The 16426-nt window shown below is 37.1% G+C and overlaps 2 protein-coding genes across 2 annotated transcripts; one reads left to right on the top strand and one right to left on the bottom strand.

Moving 5' to 3' along the window:
• Positions 1-7664: 7664 nt before the first annotated feature.
• Positions 7665-10833, top strand: LOC137941785 (uncharacterized). The gene is made up of 3 exons (XM_068787366.1): positions 7665-8135; positions 9128-9879; positions 10153-10833. The coding sequence occupies exons 1-3, from the start codon at positions 7848-7850 to the stop codon at positions 10673-10675; spliced, it is 1563 nt and encodes a 520-aa protein (XP_068643467.1). The 5' UTR covers positions 7665-7847; the 3' UTR covers positions 10676-10833.
• A 102-nt stretch (positions 10834-10935) lies between these two features.
• LOC137940138 (uncharacterized methyltransferase At1g78140, chloroplastic-like) lies at positions 10936-16325 on the bottom strand. The gene is made up of 8 exons (XM_068785077.1): positions 16173-16325; positions 15519-15619; positions 14586-14705; positions 14018-14099; positions 13567-13757; positions 12129-12240; positions 11775-11882; positions 10936-11225 (listed from the first exon to the last, which is right to left on the bottom strand). Exons 1-8 carry the CDS (start codon positions 16323-16325, stop codon positions 11085-11087), a joined length of 1008 nt encoding a protein of 335 aa, XP_068641178.1. The 3' UTR covers positions 10936-11084.
• Positions 16326-16426: the final 101 nt, after the last annotated feature.

Below are 16426 nucleotides of genomic sequence, written 5' to 3'. Positions count from 1 at the left end.
GTTGATGATGTTAAATGCACAAACTCATTGTTAAAAATAATTTACTCTAATTATATTCGTTGTTATCATTTTATACCTTTTTGTTACGTATTTTAATTTTATTTATTATTTTTATACTATATATTATATTATAAAAAAATTATTTATTAATTATATTCATTTATGTTATTTTTAACTGTTTTATGTACTTTAAATAATTTATTCTAGTCACACGTAATTAGTATATTAATTTATAATAAACTGTAATCATTAATTGGTTTAATTATGCAATTGCTATAATTAATTAAACAATTAGGTTTATTTATTATATTCCCTTATGTTATTTTTTAATTTTTATTAATTTTATATAATTTATTCTAGTCACACGTAATTAGTATATTAATTTATAATGAATTGGTTAATTATCCAATTGCTATAATTTTTAAACCATTAGTTTTATTTATTATATTCCCTTAAGTTATTTTTTTATTTTTAATTAATTTTATATAATTTATTCATGTCACACATAATTATTGTTTTAATTTATAATAAAATATAATCATTAATTGGTTTAATTATCCAATTGAGATAATTAATTAAACCATTAGGTTTATTTATTATATTCCCTTATGTTATTTTTTAATTTTTTATTAATTTTATATAATTTATTGTAGTCACACGTAATTATTTTTTTAATTTATAATAAACTATAATCATAAAAGGTTACTCGTTCTCTTCTTTATTTAGAAAAGGACACTGGAATCTGTTTTCCAGCCACTTTAACTTGACTAACACCCAAACATGAGTTGAAGTTGAATCAATTCATTTTACTTCAATTCAATTTTCCATTTCATTTCCACTTCATTGTAGACTAACCCCCACAAAGATAAAGACAAGTTCATGTAAACGAATGAAATAAATTAGTATAGACAAGTTCAAGTGCACAGAAAAACAGTTTCCGATATTAGTGCCCCCAAATAAGAAAAATATGGAAAATAAGAGAATTAGTAACTTGTAATGGTATATTTAATTAAAATATAATATTTAAACATTAAACTAGGTAAAACAAACATTATTACCACACAAATAACTAATTTAATGTATAACTAAAATATATTAATATAGTAATTAATTATATTATATTAGTTAATGATTATTGTGTATTGTACATTAATACAGTAATTACGTTAGCTAATTAACTATGCACATGATTAATTATAAAAAACAAATAAATAACGTTAAAAATAACATAAACGAATATAATACATTTAGTTATTAATTTATTGATAATATATGGTATTCTTTAATATTAAAAATCATGATTAAACAAGAAAAATCTATCAAATGCTAGCTTTAACACACTATATATTTTTACATATTATTAATTAATAATATTTTTCATTGAATTTAAAACCATCGATTTTATTAATTATAAAAATGAGTTATATAACCAAGTGTTTGAGTTAACAATATTTTAATTACCACTATCAAATCACTAATACAATAGAGTAATTAAAAAATAAATATGATTAATAAATAAAAAAATATTTTATTAATAACATAAGATGGATTTTTGATATGGTATTAATTAATAATATATTTCCACAAAATTAAAAATAATTAATTAATCAAATGCATACTTTAACTATATTTTATTTACTAGACTAAATATCAAGTTTAATATAGTAATAAAATTTAACGAAAATATTAAATAAATACATATACAACTTTATTAATAACCTAAAAGAAAAATTATTCAAATAATGAGTTCGTGCCTTTAATATTAAAATCATCAAGTTATAAGTTTAGTATATATGAACGACACATGTTCAAAAGCAATAAGATACAAGCATCATTTATCATTCCACATGGAAGTCGCTATGGCATCTCAAAATTGTGCGACTCTTGTGGATTCTAATGCACGTTGCCTCCGAAAGTTTGTTACTTGACTACCCTCATCCTCAAGACCATCGCTATATTCGTTGTCTGTATCATCCCTATATTGACCTGCTCAACCAAAAGATCGAGCATTTTGTTGTCATCAACGAAGGTCCAAATGTCATATGGTCGAGCAGTTTGTTGTCTTCTTACAACCATTTATAATCTAAATCCAAGATGGTTCTCATGGAAAAAACTTTATCATACAACTTTACCTGTCATGAAAACACAAACCACAAAAAATAGAATACCATGTGGTGGATATGTATAACACCCGAATTTCCTCACCACATGGCAAAAACATTCCATAACACTTCAAAAATTCTAAACAGCATTCTAAAACATTTCAAAATTAATCAAACTATTTTCACTACTGCAGATGCACTAAACAATGCAAAAACACATACATCAAGTCCAAATTCACCGATACCCTAGTAGAGCCCCATATGACTTCGTAGTCACTTCGAATTGTACCTCGTCAGTGATGGGGGTCGGGTTTCGTTGGTTAATGGATGCCCATGTAGGCGACTCAACCTTATTTGAACTGGACTAAAAAAAACTCTAATAAACCCTAAACCCTTTCACCTTGTAAACCCTAAACACTAATTCCATAACTGAAAACCCTAAACCTTAAAAGCCCTAAACCCTAAACCCTAATTCCATAACCTAAACAAAAAAGCCTAACCTTAAAAACCCAAAAAGCCCCTAACCCTAAACCCTAAACCCTATCACCCAATAAACCTAAACCCTAAAAAAAATTGAAAAAAAAACCTAATTCCAGAACCTAAACCCTAAAAATACCATAAATCCTTAACCCTTAAATATCGAGCACCAAACCCAAAAAGCCCCTAACCCTAACCCTAATCCTAATCAAGAATTTATACCCTAAATCCCATAATTATGCACAAATAACCCCAAATTAGGCACTGGAACTAAAATTAAATCAAATACAACACTAATTTAATCGAAAAAATAGGGTTTAGTCATACCATCTGAAATTTGGAGAAAACCGAAGCCAAATGGTGAAATCGATGCCGAATCGAAGTAGAAATTAAGTAATCGATGCCCAAATGTCAAAATCGAAGAAAATCAAAATTAAAATGGGGGAAATCGAATAAAATCAAAAGGTATCTTAGGGGAAAAGAGAATAGCGGGAGGGAGAAGGGAATGGGAGGCCGAAAGGGAGAAGGGAATGGGAGGCCGAAAAGGAGAAGAGAGGGAGAAGAGAGAGAGAAGAGAGGGAGGCCGAGAGGGATAAGAGAGAGGGAGAAGCGAGCAGGAGGTTTAGAGGGAGAGTGAGTCTGAGATAGAGAGAAGGACGCGGAGAGGAATTTCGCAGCGAGAGGAATAAGGGATAGGGAGGCCTTAGAGAGACGGAGACTGGAGAGCGACTCTGAGAGAAGAGAGGGAGTAGAGAGCTCGGGGGCACAGGGAAACGAGAGAGGGGGTGCGGGAGAGAGTGCGAAAAAAAATTGAAAATGAGAAGAAACCGAGAGAGGGGATGCGGGAGAGAGAGGGGAAAGAAAAAAAAACGTCGAGGGTTTGAACCCCGGGGTTTACTTCATCTAGATGATTGGCAATTTGGGGCGGAAACCAGATTCCTTAATTTAAAACGTGGAGATGATGTTCGGATTCATCTTAGTCATCTAGATGACTTGAAGTCTGGTGCTCCACTAACGACATAAAAAAATGAACTGAGTAATGCGATTGAAAGTCATCTCCTGCTTCAAGTTGACTAACCACCCCAAATTATATCATTTGTCTGGCCGGAAATTAACACCAAGATAAAATGGATTAATCATTTCACAAAAATAACACCAATTTAACAACAACGTACTCCAAACTCTAAGCCAAGCTCATGTATATGTTCAAGCATAGCTAAGTTTATGGTTTAGGGATAAGTTTGAGTTTGGTTTGATGTGAATACTTTAAACTCAAACTCAATCTACTCGAAGCCAAGCTCAAACATGTATATGTTCAAGTTAGGTTAAGTTTAGGGTTTAGGGCTAAATTTGAATTTGGTTTGATCTGAATACTTTGAACTCAAAGTTAGCCTCGAGCCTAAAATTGGAATCAAACTGAGTCCAAATATTGTGATGAACTCAATGTCATTAAACGGCAAGCTATCACAGAACAGTCCAAGACTTTGTAATGGAACATACTAATATAGAATAACAAGTTTAATAGACCTAATATATATAATAAACACCTCCACTAATAGTATTTTTATCATTGGCAAACAACAACATTAGATGTTGAGGAACCTACAAGGGTTGAATAGTTGATCGTCTTTGAGGTATGAGGTAAATAAGATTAACTATTAACCAACTAAAGAGGGAATTGACGAGAGCAATTAGAATAAAGGGTATTTTCATAAAAAAAAAATCTATGCTAAAGAGTTGACTCACGAACTAACAAGCCAAACTTGGAAAATATTGAGTTTGGCTTGTTATATTATGTTACGATATGTTAAAATGTATATTCAATGTAATTTATATTCATAATTGTTGTATAATTTGGGATATGTATATAGGGTTATTTGATTAAGGTTAATGGGATGAGGGGTATTGTCTTGGGCCCATGAGCCATTTTGTAACAAGAAAACCTAAAGGATATATACTTAATGAAAGGGGGAAAATCTCCAACGGACAGAATTTTGGATTTTTTCGTGTGTTTCGTTTCGCCGTGAAACCAAAGAGCTACGCTTTCTCTTGTGGATGTTTGGACTGTTCCGTCAGTCCCTTGATCTTGTTTTGTGCATTTACCTAAACGACATAAACTTACAGCTCAATCCGTCATGTGTGCATTTCTTGGGTATGCCGGTTCTCAAAAGGGCTATGTTTGCTATGATCCTCAGGCATGTCGAGTCCGTGTTTCTCGGAATGTGGTCTTCTTTGAAAACCAATATTTCTTTCCCTCTCAAGTTACACTTCCGTCTACCTCTTTGTCTAGTTTACCGAGCTTTGATGAGCCTCAATCCACTGCTTCGCTGCCCTCTTCCCCTTCTGACCTAGCGCTTACTCGTGATCCTCCCTCTGCTTCTGCTCCCCTCCATCTTCGTCGATCCACACGTAGTTCTCACCCTCCTGACCGGTATGGTTTTCCCTCCCCTGTATCTCTGGTAGCTACTTTGTCTTCTATTTCCATTCCTTCTGGATATAAACAGGCTATAGCACATGCGTGTTGGCAAAAGGCCATCCAAACTGAACTACAAGCGCTAGAGGAGAATCACACCTGGGACATTGTGGCTTGCCCTCCCACTATTCGGCCTCTTGGAAGTAAGTGGGTCTTCTCTGTCAAGCTGCGTTCCGATGGATCATTGGATCGGTACAAAGCCCGCCTCGTGGCCCTGGGGAACAGGAAGGAATATGGGATTGATTATGAGGAAACTTTTGCCCCAGTTGCCAAGATGACCACAGTCCGTACTATCTTAGCCATTACAGCCTCTCAATCTTGGCCATTGCATCAGATGGATGTGAAGAATGCTTTTCTCCACGGTGATCTGCAGGAAGATGTCTATATGAAGCTTCCCTCGGGTATGTCTACATCCTCTCCTGATCTCGTCTGCAAGCTACGACGTCCTTTGTATGGGCTTAAACAAGCCCCCCGGGCTTGGTTTGAGAAATTTCGTAGCACTCTTATTCTCCACCGGTTTACCTAGAGTCAGTATGATTCCTCCCTCTTTTATCATAAGTCTGTTGCAGGCATGGTCATTCTCTTGGTTTATGTGGATGATATCATTATTACTGGCACTGACTCTGGACTGATTCCCACGCTTCAGAAGGTGTTGCATGCCACTTTTCATATGAAGGATCTTGGACGCCTCACCTACTTCTTAGGGTTGGAGGTCCATCACACACTTAAAGGTATTTTCTTAAACCAACATAAGTATATTCAAGATCTTATCACACTCGCTGGTTGGAGGACACATCTTCGGTGGCTACCCCTATGGAGGTCAATGTCAAATATCGGAAAGATGAAGGGACTCTCCTTGATGATCCGACTATCTATCGACGACTAGTCGGGAGTCTCATCTACTTGACTACTACTCGCCCGGACATTTCCTATGTTGTTCATAAGGTCAGTCAGTTTATGGCATTTCCTCGACATCTTCATCTTACGGCCGTTCAACGCATCATCCGCTATCTGCGCGGCTCCCCTGCTCGTGGTTTATTCTTTCCTACTGGCTTCGCGCTACATATGGTTGCCTACAGTGATGCTGATTGGGCAGGGTGCCCCGATACCCGTCGATCTACTATAGGCTGGTGTATGTTTTTAGGCGATGCACTGATTTCTTGGAAATATAAGAAACAAGATCGAGTGTCCAAGTCATCTACCGAGGCCGAGTATCGTGCTATGTCTACTGCGTGTTCAGAAGTTATTTGGCTCCGTGGTCTTCTTGCTGAGCTCCAGTTTTCTCAGCCCTCCTCTACACCGCTTCATGCAAATAATACAAGTGCTATACAGATTGCAGCCAATCCGGTTTTTCATGAGCGTACCAAGCATATTGAGGTTGACTGTCACTCCATCCGTGATACTTTGGAGCGCCGGGTAATATCTCTACCGTACATTTCTTCGGATCTTCAAGTGGCCGATCTCTTCACCAAAGCATTGTCTCAATCCCGACATAATTTTTTGGTTGGCAAATTGTTGCTGGTTGACTCACCATCATCAATTTGAGGGGGGATGTTACGATATGTTAAAATATATATTCAATGTAATTTATATTCATAATTGTTGTATAATTTGGGATATGTATATAGGGTTATTTGATTAGGCTTAATGGGATGAGGGGGTATTGTCTTGGGCCCATGGGCCATTTTGTAACAGGAAAACCTAAAGGATTTATACTTAATGAAAGGGGAAAAATCTCCAACGGACAGAATTTTGGATTTCTTCGTGTGTTTCGTTTCGCCTTGAAACCAGAGCTACGCTCTCTCTTGTGGATGTTTGGACTGTTCCGTCAGTCCTTGATCTTGTTTTGTCATATTAAACGAGCCGTATTTCAAGTTTGAGCTCGATTGTAAAACTTGAATTGAACTGAGTTTTTTTCGATATGAATAGTTTGGGAGTTGGTTTGGTTTGATGCGACCCCTTACTAGACCTGAATTTTAAAGGGGTCAAGTTAGGCCAAAGTGTTTTAGGGAGTTCACTTGACCCACCCTGAATCTAGCCTTGGGCTCGGGTTGGTAAACAATAGCCCGGTACCGGTCCGGATCCGAGATCCGAGATCCGAATAACACAGGCTTTGACATTTTGTGTCTTGTAACAATGAGCCCTCAGAACGCGAAGCACCCGGCAACTGTCGGCGTCCCCGAAACGACCGAAACCGCAACCAATGGAAGATTCCAATGCAAAGCGCTTTAAACTCGGCCGGACGGTCGGTCGGACCAGGAGACACTTATCCGTTAATTCAAAGGGAGAGATTATCGGTCCTCGTCATATCGCGTCAGGAAACCATTTCCCGCCACGAGTCTGCTTTTGCATCTCCGCGTGTCGTATGCGGAAATGTACGTCGATTAATTGTAAACGAATGCAGTCCTCCGTCAATCAACGGTCGGGATGTCCCAAGTGGGATCCACGAACGCAGTGGTTCAAGCCTAATCCAAAAAGTTCTAAATCGGAAGATGCTAAATCATCAGATGGGACCACAAAAGGCATTGATGGCCCAGATGTTCTTAGAGGGCTCCATTAGTGAATCTGCGCTTGACGCATCGTCACCACTTGACAGTTTACATCCTAACAGATCGGATGCAGACCAACTCCTTCTACCCCCTCCCCTCTCTCTCTCTCTTTCTCTGTTTTCTCTCTCTAAGATTCTAGTCAACGTCGACCAAAAGCAACGCAACAGCAGAGACGAAGAAGAGATCGCCATTCCTCGATTGCGGAAGGGGGAGGGAGAGGAGGACGGACGCAAAGGAAAGAAGAAAATGAAGGAAGAGCAGCTGACGCTAATATTGGTCAATCTGGCGGGAATCATGGAGCGAGCGGATGAAGCGCTCCTCCCCGGGGTGTACAAAGAGGTGGGTGCGGCTCTCCACGCAGACCCAACCCACCTTGGCTCCCTGACTCTCTTCCGCTCCCTCGTCCAGGCCTCCTGCTATCCAATCGCTACCTATCTCGGCGTCCGGCATAACAGAGCTCATGTTATTGCGTTGGGAGCTTTCCTCTGGGCATTTGCCACCTTCCTCGTCGGCATCTCTTCCACTTTCCTCCAGGTTCTTCTCTCTATTCCGATATTCTTTTTTGGGTTTGGTTCTTTTCTTGTTTGGGCTGTGGTCAGATCTAGTCTTGAATCAGGAAGACGTTTTTTTTTCTTTCAGATTTTAAACTATTATCCGTTGTGGGTAGAATGAGTCTCTAGTTTTCATAAAGAAATTTTGATTTGACTGGTATGAACATCTAAATCGTTGGTTGTGAAGCTCAAAAGAACTTCGTGTGGGTCAGGAAAACTTTTCTTTTTCTTCTTGTGGAGCTCTCTTGTTATATTTGGTAATTAGTGGTTTTGGGAAACTGTCGATTCTTCCTTTTGTGTCAGGATTTGTTGTCGTTTATTCATCTGGGTCTTTCCTCTTCACATTATGTCTTGGAGGTGTTTGTATAGTTCAGGGAAATGCTTAACGATTACTTTCTTACTTCTGCTCGTTAAAGGGAAAAGTTCTGCCTCAGTGGATGCTAGTGTTTGCTTTGTATTACTTCTTGATTTCAGAGCATGTCTTTGTAATGTCCCTGGCATCTCTTCAATCAGACACCCCGACTTTCAATTCATTTTTAGCTGCTAAGCGGTTGATTTATGAAAAATTCAATTTGATTGGAGATTGCTGTTGAGTGAATTGAAGGAAACATTCTCTATATTACTTCTTGAGTGCAGGGCATGTCATTGTAATGTCCCTAGCATCTCTTCAATCAGACACAACTCGTCTTTTCAACTCATTTTTAGCAGCTAAGCGGTTTACTGATTTATGAACAAATCAATTTGATTTGAGAATGCTGTTGAATGAATTGGAGGAAACATTCTCTAAAGTGGGTGATTGAAGTTAGCCAGTTTGAAAAAGATTTTAAAAATTAATGACAGTGGATTTCATAGTTGAGCTAACTGTATCTTGGCTTCAGAACAGCATTAAGTAAACCTTGTAATGTTGACTGATTTGGCCAGAAAGCCTGATTCAAGCTAATTTCTTTGTGCTGTACTTCTATGTTTATTCGACAGGTTGCAATCTCTAGAGCTCTAAATGGGGTGGGACTTGCCATAGTGATTCCTGCCATCCAATCCCTTGTGGCTGACTCAACCGATGACAGCAATCGTGGCATCGCTTTTGGATGGCTGCAACTAACTGGGAACTTTGGCTCTATACTAGGAGGCCTTTTGTCTGTTCTTTTAGCTTCCACCTCTGTTATGGGAGTTGCTGGATGGAGAGTAGCTTTTCATCTTGTTGCTATAGTAAGTGTTATTGTAGGAATTTTAGTCCGGCTCTTTGCCAATGACCCACGGTTTAGTAATAGTGGTGATAAATCCAACAGTCAAGTTTCACACAAACCGTTCTCTGTGGAAGTTAAGGAACTCATTGAAGAGGCTAAATTGGTTATGAAAATTCCTTCTTTTCAAATTATTGTTGCACAGGGAGTTACTGGTTCTTTTCCATGGTCTGCCTTGTCATTTGCTCCTATGTGGTTAGAGCTGATGGGATTCTCTCACAAAGAAACTGCATTTCTTATGAGCTTGTTTGTTATTGCGGGATCACTGGGGGGCTTGTTTGGAGGTAAGATGGGGGACACACTTTCTAGGAGGTTTCCTAACTCAGGGAGGATTGTCTTATCTCAAATTAGTTCAGGTTCGGCAATACCTCTTGCCGCGGTTTTGTTGTTAGTTCTTCCTGATGACCCCTCCACAGGATTTATGCATGGTTTGATGCTATCCATCATGGGCTTGTGCATATCATGGAATGCTCCAGCTACTAACAAGTATGGTTCTTTCACCCTGTCAAACTCTTTCTTTGATCTTGCTATAAAATCCTAGTTTAGCTGAACTTAAAATGAAACACAGTTCTAATCTTCAACATGCTAACATTCCCTCAAATACCCAGAGAAGAAAATAAGAAAATACTCAAGACTCCTACTGATATTAAAAGCTACAAGCATTTCTACTGTCACTGAGATGACAAACTAAAAATCTGTTATCTGAAGGATTTCTTTTCTTCTCTCAGTTACTTATCCACAGTATTTGATTGTATGCAGTCCAATATTTGCTGAGATAGTCCCAGAAAAATCCAGGACGAGCATCTATGCTCTAGACCGATCATTTGAATCAATACTTGCCTCATTTGCTCCACCTGTAGTGGGCATCCTAGCTCAACATGTTTATGGTTATATACCGCCTCCCAAGGGAACTACTGATCGAGTTGAAGTTGAAACAGATCGTGAAAATGCGGCATCTCTAGCCAAGGCACTTTACACTGCAATAGGAATTCCCATGACCCTTTGCTGCTTCATCTATTCTTTCCTCTATTGTACCTACCCTAGAGACAGAGAGCGAGCACGGATGCATGTGTTAATAGAATCAGAGATGCTGCAGATTGAATCTGAAAGCCCACCTGCAGGAGAATTTTCCACTCTTCGCTTCTCAGAATCGGATGAGTTCAATGTGAAGGAGAGGACTGTAATTGAAATAGATTATACGGATGATGGCAGTGAAATAAATGAAGATGATAACAGGGCATTACTTAAGCACCAATTGACATTTTCCAACTTGGGAGAGTGAGTGGGAAAACCCCATGACAATTTTGGTTGAATGAACCAGAACTCAAAAATGATCAAATTTCTTGATGTACCACGGAAGTGATGGATTTGTCTGTTGTATGATTACAGGAAAATTCGTTTATATCTCTGATGTATCCAGGATCTGAGTTCTTTCATGGGACAGGAGCGAGGTCTTCAAGAACTACCCTAGTGATACTCCCGTGCCTAAAGGAAATATGTGTAAAAATATAAATGAAAGTGTTACTGGAAGCTCAATTAAATGTAAATATTCCATAAACTAAAAGATCTGTAGCCTGGGAAGGAGAAGATTATACAATTGCACCAAACTAAGAGCTTCTACCATGTTTGGTTTTTGTGTATTAACAGGCAGAAACACACCAAGGAACAACAACACAAGGAAGATAGATCAATCAAATGCTGGGTTTGGTTGCAGAGATCATGATAAAGAATCCATTCCTCACGGACTTGAAACCAACCAATCCACATGCTTCACAAAGATCTTCTAGCTCACGTGTGAAGAAGTAATGGTAACTTGAAATCTGTGCAAGATACTACAAGAAGCGACAAAAGCAATAACAAATGTTGAGCCAGGGAGTTACAATGTGTAGAAGCCTGGCAAAAAACACAAGAAACAAGAACAAAAGACATCTGCTACTGGAAATTCAATTGCTAATAAGACTTAAGAGTGAATCCAACTCTTTCGCAGAATTTACTCTGAATATCTTTAATCTCAGCTGGATAAACCTCTTGCATTGGGCATCTTGGTATCCATATATATCAGCAAATAACATGATGTGTATCTGACCGTATTGGCCTGGAACAAAATAATTAAAAAATAAAAATATGACACATATCATCCCATGTCTCTTATTGGCCTCAAAATCCGAGACATATTGGGTGATATGTGTGGCATATTGCCGATACACCTGCCCTTGCTCAGTGCTTAGAAGCTAAAAGAAAACTTGCTTCATTAGTGAGGAACTCATTTTAAGTAGCTCAGTAAGGTTTGCATCTAGTTATTGTTTTCAAAACGCCGATAGTGCCAAATTGAGAGGGTAAATAGTAATCATTACAAATTTCAAAATCTTAAGACATTCTACCTGTCGTGATGCCTTCAAAACAGGAGGTAGCACTGGAATGCCATCGAGAACAAAGGTTGTGGCAACGAACACCCCACCAGGCCTTAGAACTCGGCAAATCTCTGCTACCTGAAAAACAATAGGTAAAGAATAAGTAAAGATTATAGATGATTCTACTTTCTTGGGACATATCATGAAGGATCTTATCATGCAGCACTTTTTTTAATGATTAACTAAAGTACGATATTCTTTTTCCATTTTTGGCTGCAACAAATTACTTTTGTTATATTTTGTAAAAGGTTGGTTCACTGATTAACATTTGTGAAGGACGAAATGAATGTGCTTAGTATGAGCAATGTATTGAACTCCACTTACAGCAGTTGAAGGCGATGGCCAACAATGTAGAGCAGCACCAGCATGCACAGCGTCAATAGATTTTGAAGTAAATGGCAGTCTAGAGATATCGGCTCTGACTAATATCAGGTTCCTAATGAAATTCAAACACATTTATTACATCAGTCAGCAGAAAAAAACACTAAAATGCTGCATTTTAGTAACCCAATAACACACACCGAATAGTAGTGCTTCAGCAAGACTTTGTCAAGACCACCATATGAATGTTTAAAAGAAATACACTTAAAAAGTCGTATACCATGGAAATTATCTTGTTAAACACAAGGGGAATTTCTGAAAAAGTAAATTTTCTATTAGACAATAAATAATAGAGTAAGATGTTAGGCAAAGAGATGAAAGGTGGTTCTTGGAATTTATAAAAAAACTCAAAAGTCATCTAACATAGCAATACTGACAAGTAAACGATGCACATTTTGATAACAAATTTCATAACTAGAGTATGGACAACAAAATGCCCTCTCAATCAATTCCAACCATGATTACTGAGTTCTAAATGCAGTCAAACTGAATTTCTCAAAATCCACACATTCAGGTAAACTTTTAGATTTTTAGAAACAAAAAAATGTAAAATCTCATCAAATACGTGCATTTGAAATAGTGTGGTAGTTTGTTAAAGTGAAAGATTTTCTTAAAATCCATATCTCACCATATATCACAATATTCAAATATTCTCTTGGATTTTTTTTTATTTTTTTTCTATTTCTTGAACTCTTATAGCCTTCTCAAAATGCAATAAGTCTAACCTTAGAATAGCAAACTCAACTAAATTTTCATTTTAAATCATCAATTTTAGATTTTTTTCCTTATTTCATTTTTTCCTTTGTTTCTCCACATTTTCTCTAATTTAACACAATCTATTTTCTTTTATTTCAGCACTAGGAGACCAACTAGATCTAGCCCACACAACATCTGTCAAGTAGTTTGAGTCTACAAATGAGCATCACTCTTGAAATTTTAGTTAAACATTCCATATGGAAAATTGTGAACTTATTATCTCAATTTTTTTATCATTTCATTATGAATTGTGCATCATGACATTTTATTGCATTAAGCACGTCAAAAAATGTTATATTTCAACTCATATGATTACTACTAGCTCATCATTATAAAATTGGCTCACTCTTCACGTCCCAATATTAAGGTTATTAAGGTTTCCTCTAGATAGTAAACAATTATTTTAATATTTCGATTACATAACTTCATTTCATTTATGGAGATTAACCATATTTTATGAGGTTTGTACTGGCACTTTAAAAGGTGCATTACCAGACCAAGAAGGGCCACCAAACATTTAGACAGATATTATTATGCAAAATCATTGATATATGAAGTCTAGTTAAAAACTTATTGCATGAAACCCAAATGATTTGACAAACATGGTAAAGTAACGAGGTAGTACTCTTTTGGCACTGCATTCTGCTCAATGAACTCATAGCATTGTTTCAACATATTCTCTGAGAAGTCCATTGCAATAACTTGAGAATACGTTTCACTCTTAGCAAAACGTCTTGCAAACAGTCCACTTCCACAGCTGGCATCAACAAGGATTCCACCTCTAGTGGGCTTGAGGTAGGTTTGAGCCATCTCAAACTGAAGGAAGCATGAGATATTAGTTGATTCATTCTCATCCCCAACTCTTATTGTTGTTATTTGGGAAACCTAATCCCCAATTGTTAAGTTCATATTATTCTTTAACAATCACAAGAATCTGAAACACCTAGTTAATCTGTGAACTTGTAGTTAAGCAACAGTTCCCTCTGATGGACTAGAGGGATAATGTATATAAGCCAGAAAATTATTACTTTTCAATTCCGTTAATGAGCAAAATAACCAAAAGAATATCTTTGCACCTCTTTATCTGGACCTGGAAAACCACCCCATATAAAACTCTGACGCCAGCCTCTCTCATAAAGGAATGACACTAGAGAAAACCTGCTCCAAATAAACCATTTTCATGAGGAATACAGCAGTTGGATGAATGAAAAAAAAAGAGAAAAGATACACAAACTCTCTTTTATTGGTGTAAACTGTCATTTACATAATAATTGTACTGCATCAGACTTACACAAAACCAAATTACAGCAGACGAACAGTTGTATATACAATTATGAGTAAATAACTATTGCATAAAGCTCATTCTTTTTAATTTAAATCTTACTAACTCCTACTTGAAGTGAATGATGTAACCAAAGAGATGCTCTCAGTTTTTTAAAATCCCAACTGAGGTTTGAAAATCTTTTTATTCACAGAACTGAATTTGAACAGTACATAAGAGTATTTTATAAACATATCTACCAGGAAACAATGAGACATCACAAGCCTGAGCAAATAAGTATTAAAAATAGAATTTTCCATAGCAAGTCAAGTGCGCAAATGCCAAAAACTCAGTTCACCGAATGTAAAGAAGACAAGTCATACCTAAACAGTTCAGTAGAAAGTGGTTTTACTTCACCATATGTCGAAGCACCAGTAGCTATAGTAAAATCTTGAAATACCTCTTTTTTGGAGTAACATTTCTTGCAAGTTGGGCACTGAAACCTAAACAATGGGTACAAGGAAAGAATTAGTTCCAATTATCAGATATTAAGAGTCATCAAGCTCCAACAGTAATAGAGACCTATTGAATAGTATATGATTACTGAAGTGGATGGAGAACTTCAAGGTAATTCATTTTGAGCCATTTTCACCAAATAATGCTTTTGATGTGTTAACATCTTCAATATACTTCAGCTTTTTCTTTATGAGCAGAAGAGACCATATTGTAAGAGTAGGGAGTTTGGTAACTCAGAGATAAAGCAGCCAGTATCCCATCCACCTATACAGTTAGGTCCCCTATAGATTGACTCATTCACCTGGGTTTCCTGTCCCGCACAATCTAAGAATCTCTTGAAATGCATGGCAGCATCAGGAATGTTTGAGTGTTATGCATTTGAGTTGCAAACACACCCCAGGTTGGCCATACAATCAGCTGCTTGGTGACACTGTAAATATGCTTCTCATAAACTCATATAGCTTTTGAGTTGCTTGCTTCATTTCCTGTCCATAAACTTCCATGGAGGCCTCAAGTCACTGTTAAGCGCATAAATGAGTCTTGACACATCTACCACGAACCTCCCTTCTCTATAGCACTTGTACAGTCCATAATAATGTCAACGGCATAATCTTGCATTCCCAATATGACCTCTAGTGACATCTTCCCTGTATTACCTATTGACGCCCCACTCATTTAGTTTAAAAATACTCAATTCTGAAACACCACTGATGAACTAATTTTTTTAATACTAAAAATATAAAAAATCCAATGCAATCATGTGATGTTTGAGTTATAAATATGGGATCAAAATAACTTACGCTGTTGATCCCATTTCCGTGTTCCAAATCAATGGATCATAACAAATTGGACATGCGAGGATGGCTGTGCTGTTGTTGATCTTCTCATCCGAACCAAGTTCCTAAACCGAAGAAGGTAATACGTGAATAAGAACAGTGCCTCGTGAGCACAAACTTGTAAAACATGAACACATTGTCTTACAAGGGTAGAAAACCAGACTTCGTTAACTCAATCAAAAGCAGATTAATTTGAACGGATATGAATAAACTACACCTGAAATAATCTAATAACCTCACTAAACACAAATACCACATAGAAATTCAAATAGAAAATATTCAAACGAATCAAAACCACGAATTTGCTAATGAACTTCTAATCTTTCGAAAAATATAGCCTGGCTACGCTATTCCAGTGCTGTGGAACTACTACGGATAAATGGAAGAATTACCAGGAACGACGAATGACCTACCATGTAGGTTCTCCAGAAAACTTTTTCAGTACTATATAAATAAAACTCAAAAAGAAAAGCCAAATAAAATCGAATCATTAGGAACTGAGCATCCAATATTGCAGCCATGAAACAAGGACAAAAGGAGGACAGATAAATCAGAACAAAAAAAAAAAAAAAAAGACGGCATTAAATGCTTCTGCTGAAGCTGGAGAAAGAAGAGTACCGCCGTAGCTTCGACGGAGACAGTAGCAGCCCGCCGAATATGGGGAGCGCAGAAGCATCTGACAGTAAGCTTCTGCTTCCTGGGACTACTAAACGTTGAAACTCTGGAAGAACTTGGAAATGAAACGCCCACGTTGCTGAGAGACACAGACATCTTTGTATCATATTCCTCCCGCAATCGGTTATTTATAACGAGCACCAAAGTCTAGAATGGAAGGAACTCAATTTTGGAAATAAAAACAGCACCGAGGTTCC

The sequence above is a fragment of the Aristolochia californica genome, unplaced genomic scaffold (genome assembly GCF_029961685.1).
Source record: "Aristolochia californica isolate CCGP_79_NKW_82.1479 unplaced genomic scaffold, dmAriCali1.0.hap1 SCAF_9, whole genome shotgun sequence".
Lineage (NCBI taxonomy): Eukaryota > Viridiplantae > Streptophyta > Magnoliopsida > Piperales > Aristolochiaceae > Aristolochia > Aristolochia californica.
This window is presented reverse-complemented; position numbering and strand designations above follow the sequence as displayed.